At 40.4% G+C, this 24,700-nt stretch overlaps 1 protein-coding gene across 1 annotated transcript in view; it reads left to right on the plus strand.

Moving 5' to 3' along the window:
- Positions 1–8,450: 8,450 nt before the first annotated feature.
- cher (filamin A protein cher) overlaps positions 8,451–24,700 on the plus strand; it is a 361,674-nt gene continuing 345,424 nt past the window's right edge. Inside the window, exon 1 of the mRNA XM_083116998.1 lies at positions 8,451–9,029. Coding sequence (XP_082973124.1) covers positions 8,678–9,029 — 352 coding nt within the window. The 5' untranslated portion in view covers positions 8,451–8,677. The remainder of the gene's footprint in view (positions 9,030–24,700) is intronic.

Below are 24,700 nucleotides of genomic sequence, written 5' to 3' on the forward strand. Positions count from 1 at the left end.
CCATGTTGATCCTTCCTTTCCCCAAACTGGGCAAAGCAGTTGCCCACAAGTCATGAAAACTCATATTTTACCTATTATTATTATTATTGATTTTGATCATTTGTTATTTAACATCGTCTTTCTTTAACTTTTGGATAATCGCGACGACGATGATGAGTGACGATATGATGAAATTGATGAAAGGATACTCACATAGAATGCCCATACCGGAATTCGAACCCAGGACTTCTGGCGTCTTATCGAGCTGTGCTAAGCCCGCAGCCACTGAGGCCGACATATTATAAAATTGGAATTGAATTGAAAATACCTAAGCGCATAGACGTCCGCAGGATTTTTTCCAGGGAAGGGCAAGGAAGGTATTTTTTTCCAGGGGGGCCAACATGGCAAATATTTTCCCCAATAATAGTGTTCATCCCTCAAAAAACATTGCTTAAATTTGAATTTATCATGTTCGTGCAATAATTATCACACATTATTGTGGCTGAAATTAAATTATATGTGTGAAATATGTAATTTTTGGTTGACTTTTGTTTTCCAGGGGTGAGGGGCACGGCCCCCTTGCCCCCCTTCCGGACGCCCCTAAGCGTTGTTGTCAAGTTCTGACTTGAGTCCACTATTTAAATTGAAATTGGATTCGCTTTGCTTCCTTTCCATAATCATCAATCACATTGATGATGAACAGTTTTTCGTCGTTTTGTACTTTTTCACAATGCACAAGTTTTTACAGGTATCTCAAGAGGACACGCCCCCCTTCTCTGCGGGTGTCATTGCCGCAGGCTTTCCCTTACGTGATTTCAACCAGAAGGGAAACAAGCAGACGTTATACCACAGAGTACACACTAGTAGTATCGGGTACTCGGGGCGACCGGGTAACCAGGCATCTGCTCGGGGCGCTGCCCTTGGGGGTGCCAAACCGGGGTGTCCTCGTTTAGTAGTGCCAAAAACTTAATTTCGATTATATAATCGTGGCTATAGAAAGTTATTACGAACCATGGTAACAATAACAAGAGATGGAAGGAAAGAAGTTTCGGAAGAGAAGAACAGATGGCAGCACGAGGTGAGAGAATATAAATAAATTGTTGGAGGATAAGTATCGATTTAGTGAAAGTAAAAATATGATAGAAAGGTGTGGCGAGGATGAAAACAATGTATAAAAAATTGATAATAGATAGACTGGAAAATAGAAGTGGTTTTCATCATTCAACAAGTTCAAACCCACAGCTAATTTTTAGGCACGCATAAGGAAGTATTCAAAGAAGTAAGAAGAAATGGACGCCAGAAGCACAGTTCAATATAGCCCTTGTCCTCAATGATACCATCCCTCCAAGAAAGAAATCTTTGAATCTACTACTGAGATAATGCATACATTGCAAAATCAAGTAGCAATTTAAGCTAAGAGATTACTGTTATTTTGTTATCATTATGTAGGTATTAAATGCATACCTACAATAAACGCATTTTTTAAGCAGTGGTACTTATAGCATGCCAAAATAAGGCTATTTTTACTTATTTAAAACCGTAAATATGTAACGTTCTTATTGGGAGTGGAAAGTAGGAGGACCAGGGTGGAAAGTTAGAGATGGGAGGGTCGAAGGGGGCCGCCAAAAATTCACCTCGTCCGGGTGAAAATTTTGTCTTGAGCTCTCTGCTACGACGCGTACATACCAGCGATAACTTCTATGCTCCTCATAGTCACGTGACATGGTTAGAATCGCGCAGCACATTACAGGCGTAGCGCAAATTTTATGCGCCCATCTGACGCCCCTAGGCCTAAATTTAATTACAATTACATAACATTACAAAAAAGAATTACAAATGGGCCAATGGGCGCATGATTGCTTGGCTATATATCTGTTAACTAGATGAGAAAAATCTCACAGCTACAACAAAATACGGTGGGGGATGTGTAACGGTGTGGGACTGTAAGAGTGCCAATCATGTTGGTAATTTGTAATTCATTGATGGTACAATGGACCACACACGTTACATCAACATTTTGAAGGCTCACCTATCCAACTCGGTGAAGATTATCGGGCTTACTGGTGGCTACATGTTCACCCTGGACAATGACCCTAAACTTTCAGCTCTCAATACCAAGCTCTGATTATTCTACAACTCCCCACGCTGGATGCAAACAGCTCCCCAATCGCAAGACATTAATCCTGTCGAGAATGTATGGCATATTTTACAAGAAAGAATCCAAGAACACCGCATTTTCAACAAAAACGACCTCAATCTGCACTCCTTCTGTCAACTACTAAATGTGTTTCATATCTGTGTAGTTTGTACCTCAATAGTATGCACTAAATTTCTGTGCACAAGTACTTCCATGTTCGTTCCTTTTCTGCTTGTTGTACGTGTTTCCATGGCAGGCCTGTGGTGAGTTGAATACTTTTTTGAGTCACTGTATGTATGTAAGTGTTGTGTTAATGCAGTTGGCAGTGCGAGTGAACGTAACAATTATCTAGGAACATCGAGAGCAGAAAGGACGCAGGTCTTACTAACAAACATGTACTAGGTCCGATTATTGAAAAAAGGGGTAAGTAATATAAATGTGTAGCGTATTTTAAGTAATGTATGCGGGTGATCTTAGTGTAAAATATAGTAGGAAACGTATGTTGTTTGCACGTCGTTTGAAGTTCGCTAGGCCCAAATCTCGGTTGTTTAATTCCGAATTTATCATGATGTGCAAACATTTCTTACATTACAGGGTTCGATTTCTAATTATGTCTGTTAGCACACACTTCATTGTCTTTGTGATTACTTATTGCACGTTTTCTAGAGAAAGATTTTGCCTTCCGTATACTTCTATATGATTCTTTGCTGTGGTTAGTTGCAAGCAGCTATTCGATATACTTCAAGTGCATGGGATGTGAAGGGGTATCGCTAAATTCTTTCCTTCCTAGGTTAGGCCGGTGAGAATAAAATATCCCTTAGCCCTTTCGTTGTTAGGTGAGTCGGGTGCCTATCTGTTCAGTTCAAAGTTTTGAAATAAACTTTCGACATTGTGAGATAGCAGCTTAGTTCGTTATGGCACCGAACAGGAAGTGCAAGTTTAATGATAAATTTCGAAGTGAATTTTTCGGGTATGACTTCAGATGACCGGACCCCTCTCCGATTTTCTTCATATTTGACATAGTCACTAATTGAGGCCTCCTAATCAAAGTTAAAATTTGTCGGTAACGTCTAGAAATTGCGAACCATTGACGCTAGACTCACGAACGATTGGCGCTAGCCCCACGAACCATTGGCGCGTGGTTAGGTTAGTTTCGGTTAGGTTAAGCAAACATAGTTAAAATTTCGTGTCGTGGTAGTATCAAGATCTAGAAATTGCAAATAATTGCGAACTATTGACGCTAGCCCCACGAACCATTGGCGCTAGCCAATATATTAATATATTTTTCCTTCTCAAAATAATAAAATACTCTCTCTCTCTCTGAATCTCCCATAGAATAGCTAGAGTTTCCGCTTCAGCCAAGCTCAGTCCATCCACAGTAACGTCACGCGTTTGTACAGCGATCAAAACTCCCAAGTAGGCGCTACCTAATATTCAGTTGAGTGCCCAGGATTTTCGAAATGTTGGAGGGGGTGCATGGTTTCTTTAATAGTCAGCCCTCATGTTGTCATATTTTCCTCCCTTTGAAGTTTTTTTTTTTTTGGAAAACTGGGCAAAAGGGGGATTATGAAACACCCCCTTGGGCACGCTACTGCTAATCTTTAAGATACCTTGGGGTCACATATTGTGGATTCTTGGACACACCGAAGGTAACGTGATCGTCACCACACTTCTACTGCTTTTACCCAGAGAGTCGTCCCCCAGCTACTGATTCGAGGTTGGGTGAGCCACAGAGCCGCTCCATGCAGAGATGTTGTAAGAAAAAGCCCCACCTGGGAGCAGCCCGTGGCTAGATACGTGGCGCTCTAGGTAGGATTGTGGTTCAGCGCTCCCATTTCCCCCTCTACCAAGCACCGACAATTTATGGGCGTCCTTCCATATTTTCTTCCTATGCCATGGTTTGAGATATTTACATCCTACAAATTTTGAAATGAGGAAACAAAGAAAAACCCATTAAAGATTCGTAGTTTACAATAGCTTAGTATATTTAAGAATATTTCCGTTATATCTTGGAGCGAAGAACATATTTTAAGGTAAGGTAAAGTTCCCCGTGCATATAGCACAGTGCCATGAAGGCGCATTTAGGGGATGCGAGGGTAGGGCCCCATACATTCTCGATGTCGACCATTTCAAATGTGATGATATCAGTACCACGCTCCGGCCGCCTGTACCTCCCAGGTTGCCCCCGGTACCCAATGATTTTAGGCTGGGTGAGCCACGGAGGCGCTTTATGCGGGGACAAGGCCGTAAAAATTCCCTCCTTAGGTCACCCACCCCGGAAATCGAACCTGGGTCTCTCGAGTGGCAGTCAGACACCCTACCGACTACACTATTGCCAGTGGCGTGCCCAGGATTTTCGAAAGGAAGGGGTTACTCATACTTTATTTAAGTAGTCCGCCCTCATTTTGCCATCTTTTCCTGCCTTTGACGTTCTTTTTTTAGGAATGCAGGGCCAAAGGGGGGGGGGTTATAACCCCACCAACCCTCCCCCTCCCCTTGGGCACACCACTGACCACCGCGGCTACCACAATGGCTGAAGATATTTAAAGAGGGGAAGAAGAAAATTCCACCAGTGTGTTACCGGAATATAGCTCTGCCAAGTGTAAATTTCGCCGTTGCATATTCTGACTGTGTTGTCTTTCTTTTTCATCTTTGAATGGCGCCTAAGGCTTCAGCCCCCTTAACCTACCCCCCTTCCCCGCCATGGGCCGGCCAGGGAGCACCCATGCTGGGAATGGAACTCAGGTCCCCCGGATGGAGTCGGGCACTCCACCGTTCTATCTGAAACACGCTAACGCTCTCACGTAACGAGCTGGCCACCAGGTCAAAGACTGGTTCTGTTCTGCAGGCGCCCGTGTGAAATCTTGACATACCCATAAAAAAGGTGTTTCCTTCCTTCTCTTAAGTTTGTGACCTTAAATGGAAAAGGCGAGGAATGCAAATGTTCGGATGTCCCTTGTCAGCCACTACACTTGATCTCGTGGCAGGTTCGTGCAGCTGAGACGTTTCCTTCGATTTCGACACCAGGCAACTTCACTTTCAAAAAATCCACATGTCTGCCTTTTTCACTTTTCCTGGGCGATAGCTGGAAAAATTGAATCTCCGCGAAGGTCCAATCAGCTTCTGAAGCGAGGAATCGACTACTCTTAATTTGGAATTTCATACAAGTATGCCCTTGTTCCAATAATCAATTTTCTTGTTTTGTATTCCACGCGCTCCCAACCGGCATCAGCCAATGGCTGCACTGTCTTTACCGGTTACTTATAATTATGTCAGCAGTGTGAAGAAATGGTGGTAGTCTAGCGCCATAAAAGTAACATGCTTGTGACGTAATAGCACCTTATAAACATGTGTCAGTTAGATTTCAATGTTGCTAACCGGTTGACTATTTCCCTATCTTATGTTGGAAGGCAGAAGGATTGGGCATGTGAATGTAAAAAAAAAGTACAAAATAGTTTCTTTATGTGCAATTAAAGGTAAATGTATATTTTAATGTTGTATTAATGTTGTGTAAATATAACCAGGGAAACCATTTACGTACGTAGGCATGGACAGAATATGGACTATAATCTCTAGGATGTGTTGAGGGTTTATTAATATAAAGTTCAAAATAACCAAATATTACAATTTGCTGAAGCTATCTTCTACGTAAAGCAAACACACACACTCATTCACACGAAGAGTACATGGGGCAAAATATTATTAATTTTAGTGTCACCTATAAGAAAGTTCCGGCACGGCTTACCGTTGCGTACCGCCAATAAAAATACAATATGCACGTGCATACCGTGTCTACTCGTATAAAAAATTTAATGAAAATATTACTGTGGATTCAAAACTAATCACATACTAACACAGGTGCAACCAAAAATCTGCTTTAGAAATAACTTTTCTGAACATATTCAGTTTTGTTTATTCATTTCTAAACTTGACATCGCCTGGCCTAATCTATTCTCATCACCCTTTCGTGAGTAACAAGACAGATTCTGCATTAAACTTGTAAATGATTTAGATTTTAGAGAAAGAAACTTAACAATATTTCTGATATATGCTCAATTTCTATCTATTCATTTAAAATAATCGGGGTGTAAGGAGTGATCTTCCACGTAGTACACCCTGGACTGCATTTTGCAGACAGACGAGGCTCTGGCGACTGGCCCTTTGGCCAGTATAATTCTGTGTCTTGTCCTTTTTTTTGTCTTTATGTGTGCTGAGTGCCCGTTTACAGCCTCAGCTTTTGACGGAAGTCAGAATATTTTAAGATTTTAGTTATGCAACGTTAGAGTTGTTATTTGTAACGGTAAGGGCAGGACCCCGTATAATGTGACGGGTGCAAAATAGCCTAAGTGCTGACGCACCCAAAATTTTATAATCAAATTCAAATTCATTTAAAATAATCATTATCATAATTCTTGGCTCAGAATTTATATGGGGGGGTACCCTGCCCCCTCCCTTGACTTACTTTGGGGGCAGAAAGTCCTCCCAAATTCGGCGCCTATGTAGAGTAGTTGACAGTAGCCCTTTGGCAATTAATTACTGCTGTGGGGAAAGACAAAAGTTTGGCAAAATTTGTTTTTCGTGTATTTTGTGATATGATAGGCTAATTGGTATTCGACATACAGTTGAAAGTAGGATCTGAGCTCTTGCGGAATGTGCCTTCACCAAACCCGAGACGGTTACAAGGGAACAGTGTTATCCTGTATTCTATCGAGGGGAAAATGATGATATTGTGGATGCACGCGTATTTTTTGTCGTTGCTTGTTTGCCCCTTTAGACAAATCGCAATGATGAGGATGAATGATGATTAGATTGAATTGACGAAGGGACAGATGAAGGGGGGGACCCCCTAAAGGTAACCAACCTCCAGCCGGATACATTCAGGGGTATGGGCTTATCATCCTGGTGCCTTTAAATCAGAACCAGGGTGTCTGTATCCTCGGAATTGTGGTTCCCCCGTTTTCCCTGTGATCTTTATTTGTTCTATTTAATTTTGATTTACAATATTTTTTTATATTACAATGTATGGTGGTGTGGATTATTTGTTTGCGTCTGATGTTGCCCCGGTGTCCGAGGCAGATTCAGATATTTGGATACCATAATTGGTTTCACAATATAATATAGTTAAGAGATACATAAAAAGATTGCATACTCAGAAGGGACGCTCGGAATGCAACAACCATAGTCAGGCCAGGTCATGATCCCGGATTTAAAGGGATCGAGAGCATGAGTCGACCGATCGCTCATATGGCCATGATGTGTGTGTTGATTGATTGATTGAGTTAATGTTTGAAGGTCACTTTATGCACAGTAAGGCTAATCGGGACTGGACCCACAGTTGAAAGTGGGATCCGAACCACTATGAGCCTCCATCGGGTATCGAACCCGGGACCCCTTGATTACAAGGCGACGACGCTACCACTGCGGCATCGGGGAGGCCTATTGTGTGTGCGCGTGTGTGTTGATCAAGTATATGCATTATGTATGCATGTGTAACAGCCTCAGTGGGGAAGAGCCTAGAGAGTTTAACTCAAACCTTCTCTTAAAGTTCTGGGTTCGAAACCTGAGGTCAGGATATTGTTGTTCTGTTCTATAAATACATACATAATTATTTTCTAACAACTGTCATAAGCGATATTTCTAAACAACTAATCACATGAAAAAGTATTTAACGATTATAAATTATAGTTACAAAAGTAATGTGCCAAAAACAATAATTTTTTGCTCTTTGTATGGATATTTCGTTCCCTTTTTCACGAGGGGTTTGGGCCTTTCCGATGTTGCAGTGGTCACGTCGTCGCCTTTTAATCAAGGGGTCGGGTTCGATACATGATTGTGACACACAGTGGTCCAGTTCCGATTGGCCTACCTGTGCATAAAGTGAACTTACACATAAGTCCAGACTCCAAACCACGGGTGGTCGATAGCAACGGGATTTATGACCTCATTTAACAGCTTTGGCATGTTCTGGAGGCATACGAGGGAAAGCCGATGGCAACACTGAAGAACACAGCGAGAACTGTGTTTCGAGAGGGAGAGAGATGGCATGATTCACTTACGGAACAGATGGGATGTTTTATTGTCCAAGATGACGTGAAATGCACGAGATGATGCAGATCACGGGATAAGCGCATCCATGTTTGGCATAAGCTCTCTGATTTTGCTTTTTTTACGATCCGGAGGATTCATAAATATGAGAAAAAGTGAATAGTATTATAAACGGAGGCTCTCGTAGCGTACATACTCCCCTTCGCTCCGTCGCCCCCCTCTGGCACAGGTTACGGTATGCAGTGACTAAGAGGAGCCTAGTCTATTATTAGTCGCCTCGGCTCTCGGCGTCTTCTCCGTCGCTAGTTTTAGTCGAGAAGGTGCATGGGAAGGCAGCGGAGGTTCGCTCGTGCCGCTACAACACTGCACGGTGCAATACTTGTGTTTGATTCTCGTTCGTAATTCGCGCATCCAAGGTGTAGTGCGCGTTGCATAGCAGGCTCAGGCGCAGCAGAAGAAACTTACGCGAAGCTACGGCAGGTAGCGCTGAAATCCGTATCTATCAGGTAGAGCAGAATGAATAACAATGACTCCGAACGCGAGGCCAGTTCGCCGGCAGAAGGCGAGGAGGACGAGATGGTGGCGACAGAACGGGAGTTGGCCGAAGACGCGCAATGGAAGAGAATCCAACAGAACACGTTCACCCGGTGGGCAAACGAACACTTGAAAACCGCGAACAAACACATCGGCAACCTTGAGACCGACCTGTCGGACGGCTTGCGTCTCATCACGTTGATAGAAGTGCTATCGGGGAAGCGGTTGCCAAAACACAACAAACGCCCAACTTTCCGTTCCCAGAAATTAGAAAACGTATCGGTGGCGCTGAAGTTTTTAGAAGAGGACGAAGCAATAAGGATAGTCAACATAGGTGAGTACGTTTGACCTTGTCTTTTTAGTTTCGGTGGCTTTTTTTATTTTTTCGTGCGTGCAACGTGTTACTTCCGCTCGCAGCCTTGCACTAAATGTCGTGTTTGCGACACGCAGCCCGTTTGTCAGATGTTATTGATCCGGCGATTTTGGATAGCGAGCTTTCGTTTTCGCGGCAGCGGACGACGTTTTCAAGGGGAACGTTCATTTCTCGCGGCCGCCGATTTACTTTTCCCACGGGCCCATGTGCCCGAGAGAAGGTACAGGCACGCGATTCAATATGGCCGCTTGACGTGTAAACAGCAAACCACATGGGATGTTATATTTAGATTGGGCGCAGACATTTCGGAGAGGGGTTAGACAATCATCGCCAAGAAAAGTGTGGATCGGGGAAGTATTGAGGCGGGTAGCTTCAGGGATGATCGGACGTGATTTTTAACAGCTCGCTTGAGGGGTGTGGCGAGTGCAGCAGACGACACTGGAATTCGTGAGCGACTCAAGGACGAAAGAAACGATATGTAACGTCCAGTGTCCGTCCTGGGGCGTTCGTGACATCCAACAACTCGAGTAGAAAACGTCGATGACGTCATGCTCTTTTGATCTTCAGGTTGTTATTGTTTGTAATTACAGTTTAATTTTGCTAAGTAATCAGTCAAACCGATGCTTTCCACGCAATGGAACCCTCGCTACAACATTTTTCAACATGTTTGTGTACCATTTGACGTATAGTTTAGCCTCCTTGAACTGAACTGAACTTATCCCTGTTACATCAAAGTTTCAGTTTTCTTGTTTGTTGTGTCTGTGCAAATTGCAGCTAAGCCGAACTCTGTTAACAACAAGTGTTCTTTCATCACAACAAAACCTTAAAGCGTTAGTGGGTCAAGGCTTACAGCACAGAAAGTCTGCTCACAAGCCCATCACTGCATTCGCAGGTGCAAGGAAGAATTTGACATTCAGATTTACACGAGCTACCAATATAAAATTCATTATCGCTACAAAGACAGTTTTAATTTTCAGTAAATTTCAGCAACAAGGTTAATCGAATTCGCTCAGAATTGCGAGTTGAAAATAGAAGTAATAACAAAACTCAGATTCAAAAATGTGTTGGTATATTTTTTTCGTTATTTGAAATCATTAATGATAAAGGAAAATAAAAGAATTGTAGGGACTTTTTTTTTGTCCAAAAGTGTCTGTGATATGGCCTGAAAATGTTGCTTCCGAAGGGTCAGTGACATTTCTATAGGCGCAACTCGACTAGCCGCTAGAATATCTGGTTTGTTGACCTGTCGGGCTACTTTTCAACAGAGGTTGAACTTGTAAGAGTATTTCCCTGTCCTTTATAAGTTCACGATGCATTTGGTCACCTTATCGCAAGGGGGTAGATCTGTCCCATTATCTAATTTTCCCTTCAACAAACCAACCTTAGACTTTGACGTTATAGATTCGTCCCAACTTATTCCATAATCACCTGCCTGCCTGCCTGCCTATTTGGGAGACTTTTATTCGTAAAAATAAATTTTTATATGGTACAGACACGCAGTGTTTATCTTAACGCTATGCCTAACCAGAAGTTCTAGATTCTATCAACTGTGTACATACGTAAATTTAACCCTAGATAAATTTCAGAATAACAAATGGTTAAATTTGTAGTAATTTCCTTTTAAAGAGACAAATGAAGAGCTCTGAGCTAAATCATGGTGACATTTTGGTCATTGTTGAGTTTATCAAGAAGAAGGGTTATTAGAAGCTATACTGCAGATAAATTGTTTTCGTGTTGTGTTTACCAATTTCAGAAGACTTCACCGAGTCCAATGCAAATTGCATGACATGGCAATTACACGCGAAAATTGAAGGATGACTTTTTTATTTTGTAACTCATTAATGACCAAAATGTCACCATGTTTTACCCCCGAGCCCTTCAAATAGTAGTTAAGGGTAGGAGTGAAAGAAAGAAAATCGTGATCAAAATCGAGTTCTAGACATGAAATCATTTTCTCAACTTTTTCAGATTTTGAACGTAAATTCAGGTCGTAAAGATCAGCTAATAGCCAGAAAATTCAAGCCAATCATTCACCCTCATTTTTGCGGTTAACCGGGAAAGGTAAGAAAAGCGACGCAATAAACAAGCCTCCCAGATGGCGTAGTTGTAAAGTCGTCCCGGGTGGAGGCATAAGTGGTTTGGATCCCATTTGAAACTGTAGGTCCAGTCCCGGTTAGTCTTTGTGCATAAAAAGGACTTTAAAACAAATCAAGCAAATAAACAAAATTCAAATTCAAAGTCTGCTCTTCGGATAACAAAAATTCAACAGCACAATAATCCTCAAAGTTTCCCTGTGAATAGATTACTATTTTGTAGCTTGTTCGGTTTTATGGCTCCGAAAATGTCAGATTCCTATGCGCTTTTAAGTACCGGTCTCTGTACTTTTAGTGCCTATTGCGTGCCTATTTTTACGCATAGACGTTTTTACTGCTTCTGAACCCGCACTTGCTTATCATAGTGAAAAAACAAGGGAGCAGAGAGTTCACTTCCAGTCCCAACAAAACTACATAATGCAGCTGTTCGACTTTTAGCTCGCACCTGTAACGCATTGCAGATAAAATCTCGAAGTTCACAAATCATTTCCACATCAGTTTCCACAGATTTGGCTGTAATGGAAAATGTCGCACCACATAAGTTACACTTAGTTTCAATAATGCATATTCACGTGACCCTCTCAAGGCGGAGAGCACCATTCTGAATTGAGAAAATAAAAGGGACCACCCCAGACCCATAAGGGGAAAAAAACTTGAATTAAATTTAATCATTTTAGGGAGACTTTTAAAAGATCGAAATAGTATTATTTAGGTTTACAACGAATAAACAGGTATGCATTCTTTCAAGTAATACTAATAACGAGTATCGCGTAAGTATTACAAACTTTCAAAAAATTGTCGAAATTACAGCAAATAAATGAAATCTGTACTGCAGGCGTTTTTGTTTTCAAACTTCATTCTGCACAAAATAATAAATACTAACGCTAGCATATTTTGAAAGTGATAGTATTTTGCATATTTATTTTGCGCCGCTTTGCTTTGCCGTCTGTTTAGGGTAATCGAGACGATGAGGATAAATGATGATTGGATGAAATTGATGAACAGTGACAAAGGAACATGCATGCCCACGTCAAGATTCGCATAAGAATATACCAGAGTCCGTCGATTGGTCTATGTCAGATTACTGCACCATCTAATTGACTGCCTCTCTCTAGCCGAAGGTTTATTGCTGCAGCAACACAGGCCTTTCCCTATCCCGAGCAAGATCTATCCATCATTTTCCATCCCTTAATTGACTGGATTGTGTCAATAACAATCAGACCCAAGTTTTTCACTTTTAGGTACGGTATATCGATCAGTTACGCACACGCTTTCGTTTGCCCCTAACACCATCAGCAATGATGCATGTTTCGGATAGAGGTAACAAAACAGTTCACAGAGACCGCGCGACATTTAATTAGCTATAAAAACGCGTGTAGCGTAGGTCGTATTGAAAGTATCAACTTCGACAGCCAAATTAATAATGGATATCGCAACTCTCCGGTCCCCGTGGCGGAGTGGTTAGCACATCGCTCTACGACGCCAAGGGTCCCGGGTTCGAATCCCGGCCTGGGCATGGATGTTTGTGAGTGTCCATTCATCGCACCATCACTCATCCCATCTTCGCAAATTAGCCAAAAGTGGCACAAGAAGCGAAGTAAATTGAAGCAAATCAATGAATCTAACCAAAATGCAATTCCCACAGCAGCCAGCATTCTGATATCGGATAACCTGAATATTATTCAAACAGTAGGTGCTTTTAATGAACTTGTGTGTCGACTTCTGATCTCGCCCCACTGAAGTGGTGCAAATGGTGAGAAGGCACCAAAAGTCAACCTCACTTCCCCGGTAACTGCTTCTTGCAAGCCAACGATGCTCTGGCGCCTTTATCTATGGCCAGGACAATCCTCTGTGGGATCGTGTTGTCCTGCGTGTCCCTGTGTGTGCCCCTTTACGCCTCAGCTTTTAATAGGTAAGATTTTATCTTCAGAAACAGTACAGCTTTAGTTATTGTTAGTCTATGACAATATTAGTGTTTAAGACGTTTTTATTGTTGTATTAAGGTTCAATCTTCAATTTTGTTTTAGTTAAGGGTCTGATTATCATATTGCGTGACAGGCACAGATAGCTTATGTGCTGACGTGCCCATATTTTTAAGTTCAATCAATCGATCTTGCCGCGGTTCGAGACGCGGCATTGGTGTTTTTTGTGAGTGCCCCTTCACCAACTTCATCCGATCATCACTCCTCATCGCCGCGATAGCCAAAAGTGGCAGGATTGATTGATTGCATTGGTTTATTTTACGTCGCCTTTGTGCCAGTTTTGGCTAATCGCGAAGATGGGGATGATACAATAAAATCGTTGAAGGGACACTCACACACACCCATGCCCAGGCCGGGATTCGTACCCGGGACCCCTGGCGTCGTTGCGCGCTAGCTAACCACTTCGCCGCGGAGGCCGGCCCAAAAGTGGCAGGACACCGAAGCTAAGTAACAAGAGAACTTTTGTAAAATAACAATAGATGATGGTCGGATATAGCAGTGGAGAAAATGGGTCTGGTACGCATGGCGTTACACCAACCGTTAAACAGCCGATCTCTGTGGCGGCGTGGTTAGCACGACACGCTACAATGCCAGGGCTTCCGGGTTCGAATCCCGACCTGAGCATGGGTGTTTTTTGTGATGCCCCATCATTAGTTTCATCACCATCGATCATCCCCATAGTCGCGATTAGCCAAATGTGGCAGAAAAGCGACGCCAAATAGCAAAAATTAAGTGAAAGATCTATACGAAAACACCAGTCCACTGAAAGAAACACCTCAAGAGGAAAGGGCAAATTTATCTACGGACGTTTGTCGAAAATATGCTCAATAAACTAAAATGACTATTAAAAGAGAGATGCATTCACACATAATATTAATTTTAATTATAAAAAAAACTAACCTGAACAGCAAATTTATTGTGTACTTAAATATCCGAGGCGATTTTAACTTTGTTTTTCTATTGTTGTGATTAATAAAATGTTTAGTTGCATTCTGTCCCTTTCCTCTGCATCCCCTCCCTCCCTCCCGTGGAGGGGGGTGGAAAGGGGCCGTGCCATAAGGGGAGCATTTCATGAAGTTTATTACCAGAATTCTGGGAAACTTGTGCCTGTCCGAATAATTCTGCTCAGATGTCTAGACACGTAGACGCCCACTACCGAACATGGCCTATTTTTTCTACACTTTATTCCTGACATTTGTGACTACTTCAGTTGACTTGGCATCTAATGACACTCTGAACCAATAAGAAACGTGAATGAGAGAACATTGTATTGCTCAAAGTCTAAGTTCAAATGTGACAGTGCAAATTACTTCTGTTACATGAGTGTGTCTTCTGTTACTAAGAGCACTTACATGGAGTGGAGGAAAATTGACATTGTGAAAGTGGGCCGAGTCGAGTGCGCATTCCTACACACAAGTTCTGATCCTACTTGGATGTAAGGGTTATATGTAAAAAAAATCTCGATTGAGGAAGCAGTGATCCTGCAACCAATGGCATTTCGACTTACCATCGATAGGGCACAAACCACCTAGCGGGCATTGGTTCTTGTAATTTTTGTGTGGAACGTGGGATGAACAGGACCAACAAGAGGGGTTTGTTCATGCAAGACACGTTTCCCCGAACCTTTTTCAGTGGCCACCTGTTCAGGCAGAAGCCCAGGACCTATACGTGGAGTCTATACTGATGCCAACATATACAGAGCAGAATAGATCAATACATAGGACGGTATGAGAGTAAAATGAATGTAATTACATCACACTTTCAAATATGCAAGTTGGTACAAAAAAATATCCACAAGCATCCGTCGGGTTCTTTTTTGCCTCCCCACAATGCAAATGCTTGGGTCTGTTCTTGTGGTTGAGGATGAACGGCGACAACGTTGAAAGTGATGATGGGCTTCAATACTTTAAGTAGTAAGTTTGATTTGATTTACTTTACTTCGCGTTTCTGCCACTTTTGCTAATTGCAAAGATGAATGGTGATAAGACGAAATAGATGAATGGACAATCACACAAGTCCGACAGAAGATTATAGTGGCTGCGGTTCCAGACGTCAGAACTTCTTAGTCTGCAAAATGCAGTCCAAGATGCACTAGGTGGAAGAGAGGTTGACATTCGGGTGGTTTCAGAAAGGGTCACCCCTTACACCTCAAATAAGATTAACTTAAAGTTAACAGTGGCGTGCGATGTTAAATCTAGCAGAACAGTCAACCAAGTAGCATATTTAGGATTTCCTTTCTAGGGGCATAAATTTAGGTCAACAACAGAACCATCAGTCTATTCTTGAACCTGTAGATATAGGAAAGCAATGTATAATTGAGCGTAGACAAGTAATCTTGAAGTAGAAGGGTTACAATAACTCGTGTATTGCTTGTTATATATTCGATGTAGTTACAAGCACCCCAGATAGTGTAGTGGCAACAATGTCACGGTGCAATCGACGGGCCCCGGGTTCGATCCCCGGTAGAGGCACATTGCAGAGTGGTTGGAACGCAACTTTAAACTGTAGGACCAGTCCCGATTAGCGTATTTGATCATAAACTGAACTTAAACCCTCCGAAATGTTTCTCAACAAGATAACCGGCCTAAAGTTCAAAGAAATAAGCATGAAAAGGAGGGAGTATCTTTAGACTTGACCTACACAAGATAGGTTCATTTTGAGCGGTATAACGGTAAATTTAAATTAAAAATGACCATAAATTGGTCTTTGAAAAATTTTGGGGGGAAATTGGGGGTGTTAGGAGGGTGCTGAAGGCATCTGGATAAATTACTGACGTACACATCTGTTTGCCCCCTCAAAGAGGCATTGATTTTTCATAATTCTGTTTCAAGTAATATATCCATGTACTTTCAGCAACCTAAAATACCCACTAATATATCACACCATTTACAATTTTCCACATATGCCTAATTTATGCTCATTTTGACACTAAATTCGCTTCTTCACTTCCCATTATTTCAGAATTTTCCATCTGGGGGTGAACGTTCGTATTTAGAGCATGTAAGGGTAAATTTATAGCCAAAATGACCATACATTTGACCCATGTGAAAAAAAAACATACATTTGACCCATGTGGAAAAAAATAGGGTAGTGTTTAAGATATTTTGTGGGTATGTGGACGTGTTGGGGGTGTGCGTGGCATAAATCATAGTCTCCCCTGTCCACGGTTGATTTTTTAAATTATTGTTACTTAGCGTGGCTTTTCTGCCACTAACTAATTGCGACAATTAGAATGGGTGATAATATGATGAAATTGCCTAGACCGGGATTCTAATCCGGGATCCCTGGCATCTCCCTTCTCTGCGGATTGAAAATTCTTGTTAAAATCCTACCCGTCCTGGTGCGCACCGAACCACGGAGTTGCTCGTCAAAGTTCGGAAGTGATCGGAATGATATCGGATATGGAACAGGAGGAAGTCGGCTGTTCCGTTTCCAAGCTTATTGTGCTGTTAGTTAAACAGAGCTTGTAACAGATGTTTTATTTTTTGGCACCTTGGTAATGCTAGACACAAATTCACAGCAATATGGGGATATGTTTGATTTCCTACATTCCAAATTGTCACTTCCAAGCAATTAAACGTCATGAAACATAAATTCAAGAAAAGCTAATCCGAATTATCAACTGTTGAACAGGTGGACATCGAAGCTTCCAGCGCTCGTCAGAGTTCGGAAGTGATCGAAAGACTTTAGGCAGGCATATTGGTCTGAGTTTTAAGTGTACTTTATGCACGGATAGGTTGATCGGACTGGACCTACAGTTTAAAGTGGGATCCAGTGGAGGCAGGCAGTCATGTTGGACCAGACGTCCCTCAATTTCACAGGAGTTTGGTGTTGATTTGGCGCAAATTTAATAATTTTTATTAAGTTAATATTATACATGTCAGAAGGGAGGCAAACAAGAGACAACCCTTTCCCTCTGTTCCATACTTTCATACTGTATAAACTTATTTTTTGGAAAGTTTCAAACATTATGCATTTTCATAATTACAAACACTGGCGTATGCAGGATTTTACTTTTCGGGAGGGGCTGAAATTGTAATGGTGGATAGTACATAGCTGATTTGTAGAAGATAAGATATTTTTTGTCCTTTTAGAACTTTCCACTGTCAAAAATGGCAATCTGTGGTAATTTTAAGGGAGGTTGCATTTACCACTCTGTTTCCCCCCCAGTTCTTCACTTATTTCATTTGAAAATTTTGATTTTCTCAAAATTTCGGCGGAGTGGTTAGCACATCGCGCTACGACGTCAGAGGTCCCGGGTTCGAATCCCGGCCTGTGCATGGATGTTTGTGAGTGTCCATTCATCAATTTCATCATATCTATAATTCATTCCCATCTTCGCAAATTAGCCAAAAGTGGCACAAGAAACGAAGTAAAATAAAGTAAATCAATAAACATTAAATAAAAAATTCGGACGGGGCTGTCCCCCCTCTGCTTACGTTAACCTCTGTTTCCACTAGTCTGTGCAATGCATGCTTCAAGAATGTATTGGAGAGGTCCTTGTTCCGCTAGTCTAGCAGGATTTCCCTCGAATTTCCTTCGATTTCTGGAGGATTCTCTTCTTATTCATGTACGAAATCATTACATGCGAATGTACAGAGGTTAGTTGAAATTATATTTGTCTAGTGGCACATGTCCTCTTTCTTAAATGAGAGAGAGAGGGAGAATGATGAATGGAATATAACAAATTTGAAAGCATCCAAAAGAGTAGCGTATCCCTATTTAAAGAAACATATACCATGTTATGAAATTTCCTGATATGGTACGCAAGTCAGCAATTACAATAATATGCAAAACCTGGACTGAGAGTTCCAATGATAAGATGTGCTTGTTTTATTGATATTTTCGGTCACTCCAGGCTAATAATTTATTCAACTCTTTTTCGTATTCCGAACGTAAGGAAATAACCAATTCGGAAACAAAAGAAAAGTAAAAATAAACAATCAAGCATAATATTAATGAAAACCATAACAATTAGTTTACTTTTGTCGTTGTACACTGAAGGTAATTCCTTGGGCCATTCTGAGAAATATATCCCTTGGTTTTAGTTCCTCGGTTTACGTTTCTGTGAATTACGATGCAACATAATTTGCAGTTTTGTAACGTTCAATCTGAAGACTTTTGCTCAGAGGTCGCAAGCTCGAAAGTTGGACCGTTCATTATGAGAGGTTTGAGTCCCGGTACAACACGTGAAAAATCACCCAATGCTGAAAAATATCCACAATTGATATTTATGTAGGCTACTTCTCACTTAATTTTTTACAATACATTTTAATGTATGAATATTGTTTCCCTGAAGTAACGGGTAAATTTAACGCTAAAAAGGAACAGATATCAATTATTGGAATTTAAACACGTGACCAATTAAAAGTAAGAACATTTTATTGCTAATCTTATCTCTCATCCACTCAACACGATAGACTCTTCAGTCCAGGTTTAGATTAAGGTTTAAAGTTATATTGCGACAATAATCGAAATGCATTTTCCTGTAGTTGTAAAATGGCTTCACGACTATCACATGTTACTCTCCTGACTCGCATCAGCCGGATTCTTGGCCCTTTGTTATCTCATAACCCGGTTACCCTTCGAATGTGAGGGTGACTGACAGTATCCGAAGTTCGTGGATCACATGTTCCAAAGGGTTGTGTCCTGATTGCGAACAGTGCCTAAATAGTCCTAATTGCGAACACATAAATGTGAGGAAATACTTCCATGTCCTAATTGCGAACACGTAACAGAAAACCCTGTTTTCAGAAACTAATAAGGGTAGTGACCCAGAGAGAAAGCTGGTTTGACTAGCAATAATATCCAATCTGATTGACTTATCATGGTCTTCTACTTTGTAAAGCCTTCCATGGTCAATTCACCCTTTCAGTCTATCAAACATCCGTGTTTTAATTTCTGGAAAACCCCGCAGTGCCAAAAGAGATGTGGGACTGCTACAACAGGAGGCACCGGATTTATGATGCAGTGGAGGGATGGAACCATAAAATCAACTGTGAGAGTAGGGCCTCCCTGATGGCGCAGTCGTGCCATCGTCGCCTTGTAATCAAGGGGTCCAAGGTTCGATACCCGGTGGAGGCACATAGTGGTTCGCATTCCACTTTTAAACTGTATGTCCAGTCCCGATTAGCCTTTTTGTGCATAAAGTGAACTCAAAGCAACAATTCAATCAATAAAATCCAAGGCTGAGGCAGAAAAGTCTGACATGATTCTTAGGATGGAAATAAATCTGGAAGGTGTAAAACTGAAGATTGTTTTTTTTTACGAAATAGTGGCGAGGAGCACTAACAGGTATGAGGGGATTCATGGTATACATAAATTTTTAAGTACAGTGTCATATGTTTTGAAATTTGAATTTTAAATTAATAATTATATTATTAAATGACGAAGCTCTTTTCAGTTTAGAAGTGTGCAGTATGTAGTCGTATATAGAAAATAGGCCACGCTTTTATTATTAAATTATTTTTACTTCGGCAACGACTTTAATCATGTCGAATTATCTATGTTCCAACAAGGCACTGACCAGTCTCAAAGTCTCTTTAAAAAATCGTTAAAAAGACACTGGAAATGGAAGAGAAAGTTGTAGATCCAAAGGCAGAAATTGTGTTCGCAACTAGGAAACTGCCCTTCGAGGTTAATCCTGCTTAGGCAGCAAGTGTTCGCAAATAGGAAGACACCGTTCCAAAGCCTTGCCTTTCTTACTCGAGTTTTCAGCTTTGTGAACTAAAATTGGTTGATTGATTGAATTAGGCTATTTGACGTCGCTTTTCTGCCACTTTGGCTAATCGCGACGATGAGGGTGAGTGAAGAGTGATATGATGAAATTGATGAAGGGGCACTCGCAAGGAATATCTATGCCCAGGCGGGATTCGAACCCGGAATTCCTAATGTCATAGCGCGCGAGTGAAAATTGGGAATTAGTTTAGCAGATTTTAAAAACTGCAATCAGTTTGTTCATTATTGTGTATTTTCGTATGTTAAGAAACTATTGCACTTTCCGCGTTAAGGTCTGCAAAAATAAGCACTCGAAAATAATATCAAAGTATCCCCGTGGCTATTGTGATATGCGAGATACAATTGAAATTCATTATCATTTAAATGAAATTGCATTTTATGTGAAGAGGTTCATGAGATAAAGAGCGAGCCATTATATTTTGTTCCTGGATCTGGACTATTTAATTGCAGAAGCATGTCGAGATACAGAATGCGCCAGATAAACTTTTCAACGGAGATGAAAAATTTCATAACTCCTCTTAAGATAAATATTTCTTAATTTTACAATTACGAAATTTACTGCTGTGCTTTCCTTGTCATCTCTCACTGTTTCAAACAGCACAGTTACAAATTGTGGCATATCATACTATATGCTATTAAATTGCATAGTCACATCAGATTCAAAACATTTGCCTTCGGCTGGTTTCTGTATGCATTTGTAGGTGTAAAATTGTAAAGATAATTGAAGATTTTTCAAGATGCTAGATTTGTATTTGAGAGCATAGTTCGATTGTCCGCGTGGGGAGGCAATCTTTCGCGATGATAAAACTTATCAATGAAGGTAAATTCTTCGAAACACTCTGGGAAAATAATTTCAAAATTAGGCTGCAGAATCTTCCTCCTCTATGAAGAAATATAAAGGAAAACTTTCTTCTATTGAGGTAATTTTACGAAAGGCAAGTTAATCGCAACGATGAGGATACCAAGTTGAACTAATGAAAGAACGAAGAAGAATGTTATTCTGGATTCAAACGTAAAACCTTTAGCTTTGCAGCGTGTTAAGCTCCTCCACTATTTTTGAAGACTGATAATTATGAAATTACAAAAACAAATTCAGAGTCTAGTCAATGAAAACCACGGAGATCAGGAAGTCATATCTTTGATATTTATTTTCGTCGAAAAGCGTTGTATGTTGTACGGATAGTTTAATCACGACGGCGGAATTGCTGACCGGTAGCGGATTATAGCACACACACACACAAAATACTGTATCCTGCATGTTTTGATAGTCTAACATAAGAAATACTGTGAAGAACCAAGATTTGGCGATAGTTATTAAATTAATGTCTAATAACTCGTTTATGAAGTGATGGCATTATACCACATAGCCTTATAGAGCGTGTGTTACGACATTTGAAAATATATCGAATTTGGCGTAAAACTGAATTTTAATTTGAATCTGAGTTTTGTTACGTGCTTGATGAACACTGAGCGAATTCTCACGAAATCCCAGACAACAGCTATTTTCTTCAATAACTATATTATTTTGTCGTTAGAGAAATTGTTTTGAACTTACTTATGAATCGAATAAGAAATATGCTTATTGTGAGGAGCTTTGTTTATATCAATGGAGAAATACTTCTGAAAGATTGATTACTTTGGAAAATATGCAGACATACGTAAAGTAAATTGTAATCTTTGCGAGAAATGAAGTATAAAGTGTATGGAAAATATAAAAGTAGCGATAACTTTATAAGACTCGAGGAAACAATTTTGTTGTCTTTATATTTTTAAAAAAGGAATTGTTGCAGGGTTAAATTTGTAGTGTGTCACAATTGCTGCGAGTTCATTGAGAGTAAGTGAATCGCCCAGCTGCACCGGGAGCGGATGTGACTGGTTACTTGGACCGTCTCTTGGGTGCGAAGGAAGGAGAGCGACGCATGTGCGTAAATTTGAACTTGTCTTGGAACTTAGCCTGCGTCTGCCTCTCCTCTCCTTTAGCTGATGTATTTATTAAAACAGCATTATGGGAAGGTTTTAGTGGTGTTATGTATAGCTCGCATGGGAGGGGGATTCAGTAGTTTGTCAAATTCACAAATACTTCTTCTTTTTTTTTATTTAAGTCTCTTCGTTTAACGTTATAGTATATGTAACGAATTCAGCTTGTGTTTTCTACGTTGTGTGTCTGAAGTAGTTGTCATTTTTTTCCAGATCGGTATTGTTTATTTACATATTTTCTGTACATTTGTGTATGTATAATCATGAATATCTGTGTGTGTGTGTATATATATATGGCGAACGATTCATGTTGTTTGACTTCGGTTTGACTGGCTCTCATGGTACTTTATTGTTTATGTTGTATAGATATTGTTAAATATTGTTGCGTGATGTTTCCTGTGTACCTATCTAGAAATATAGCATGTAAATTATTGTTTCAGCAGGTAGTGCTTGCAAATATTATCACAAAAACTATCCATTAAAGGTATAGTATAGAGCGTAACTTGACTGCTTTTCTCTACAAATGTATGGCAATTGTTTTAAAAACATACACGTACATACATAAGCACAAGTACATATAAGTGTATATATATATATATATATATATATATATATATATTAGCTCTCGAAATCGCGCTGTTTAGTGGGGGCCATGTAAGTAAGTTAATGATCTGAGTGACTGATTTGGCTTTATACAGAAACGAGTTAAATTTTTAAGCGAACTTAAACATTTTCTTTACTTTTTTCTGAAATTATGTTAATGAGAAAGTTTGTAGTAAGTGGTATAAATATTATGCTGCATGGACACATTTCAGAATTTGACAAATCATATTACTTTTAACTGTGACTTAATTTTGAAAGAACAGCAATTATTGTTTAGGCATAAATGTTCTGATTTATTGTAGAAGTTCATACCACTCTTTTTATCCCCTATGAACGTAGAGGAATGGATATAACCATGAAAGCGTCTGCGATCTTAGCACGCCTTTCCACCACTATGGAACGTGCGAACTACTTATTTATTCTGAAATATCTTGAAGACCGAAGAAGAAGAAGAAAAAAAGAGTACCATAAATGCTGCGGCCTTTTAGATTTATTTTAGATGCTCTTGGAAACCCTGGCTGCCACCGCCCTTTATTACTCTTCTCACCCGTTCCTAACTGACTTTCCACTTTGATCCTTGGTTTTGAGATGAACTCTTGATGTGCGTCTGGGATCTCGTGCGCCCAGGGGATTTCAGTTGAGCCTCGATCTCTTTGTATCTTTCCCCACCGAACTACCATTTCGAACCAACAGGATTTATCTTGAAACGCACCTAGTGCTCGACTACAACCCAGTAGTTGGCCAGAGATGGCTGCATTTTCCAAAATAAATTAAATTTCTGTTTAAAACCTGCTGAATACATTTGTAGTATTTTTTTATGTTTAGCCAAGATTTGTTTTTTAGAGTTTGTATGCAAAATCTTGGATGTGGCAATGTGGACACTCCTATGCTGAATCCATTGAGGTCGTTACACAAAATAAATAGTAACTTGGTTCAGTTGGTAGGGCGTCTAGCTGCCACGTGGGAGGTTCGGGTTCTATTCCCGGAGCGAGTGATCTCTAGTGTGAACTTTTCTGACAATGTCCGTACATAGATCGGCAGTGCAGCTCACCTAGCCTCAATGGGTACTTGAGGGCAGCCCTGGGAGGATGTAAAGACTGCTGGTGGGGTATGCTGTTCATATCGCCTCCAGAATAGCCGAGATAGAGACTGTGTGGGTCCCTACTCTCACACACCTTCATGGCAAGGAGCGATTTAATAATAATGAGCGTTCAAAATGGAATGCATTGTAGTCAGGTGAATAAAGATGCAAGTGATGTGTTGGAAATGCATAACTGAAATTTGTATTCTTATTGTATGCAATATTGCAAAACGTAGGGCTGTTGCAATTTCCTTTAATAAAAGAAGCCGGGAGTGGTTTACATGCAAGAGCTAAAGCGAGCACAATGCTTAAAGAAAGCAACCGGATGTATTATTCATAACTCTCAATGGGTCTGAACTCCCACGCTGTTGTATCCAGGATATAATGTTCACTTATGTAATTTTCCCCAATAACGTGAAGGGAAGAATATTGGAAAGAACATACCAATTCCGTTCTTTAAGAAAAATATTTTGAAGTTCAAAGATCAAACAGAACTAGAATTGAGATAGGAAGAAAGCAGTTGAAGGCAAAGTGATAAGGAAATGTTTGTAGTAATAGTAATCTCCAGATTCTCTTTATCCTGAACTAGTACGCTTTCCTAGATAACACTCAAGACCCTTGGCGGTGACAAACATTGTAGAATGTTGATAGGTGCCAGTAATTTAAGTCCATTCTGTTATATAATAAAAGAAAAGATTTGAACTTAATATCAGATAACATCCTGTGTTTTAGAAAACATGAAATGTAATAATTTGAAACTTCTTCCAAAACGCTGTCATGCTTTCCTCTGATCAAGGTAAAAGCGAAACAATATACTTTAATAATCTTGAATATCTATGATAAAATTAACAGCTAAATACATTTAAAAAAAAAATGTCCTGATAAAATTGACCTGGAATATCAGCTCGTATGAATCATGCTTAATAACTTCCGCTCTTTCGCTGATCTCTCATTTCCTGAAAATATCCCGCTTCTTCTTTCTCTGGCTGTGTAGTAAGGTCCAAACAAATCATCCAACCATTCTGAGTGACTGCTGTGTTTACAAAACGCACATCCGAGTTCTTTCAGCAGCGTAAGCATCACATTGGGCACAAAGGGTACTGCTGAAACTAGCTTTTCTCGGTGATCTAGTTCACTGTGGTGTCAACCGTATTCTTG

Source organism: Lepisma saccharinum, chromosome 2 (assembly GCF_977018435.1).
Source record: "Lepisma saccharinum chromosome 2, izLepSacc3.1, whole genome shotgun sequence".
Lineage (NCBI taxonomy): Eukaryota > Metazoa > Arthropoda > Insecta > Zygentoma > Lepismatidae > Lepisma > Lepisma saccharinum.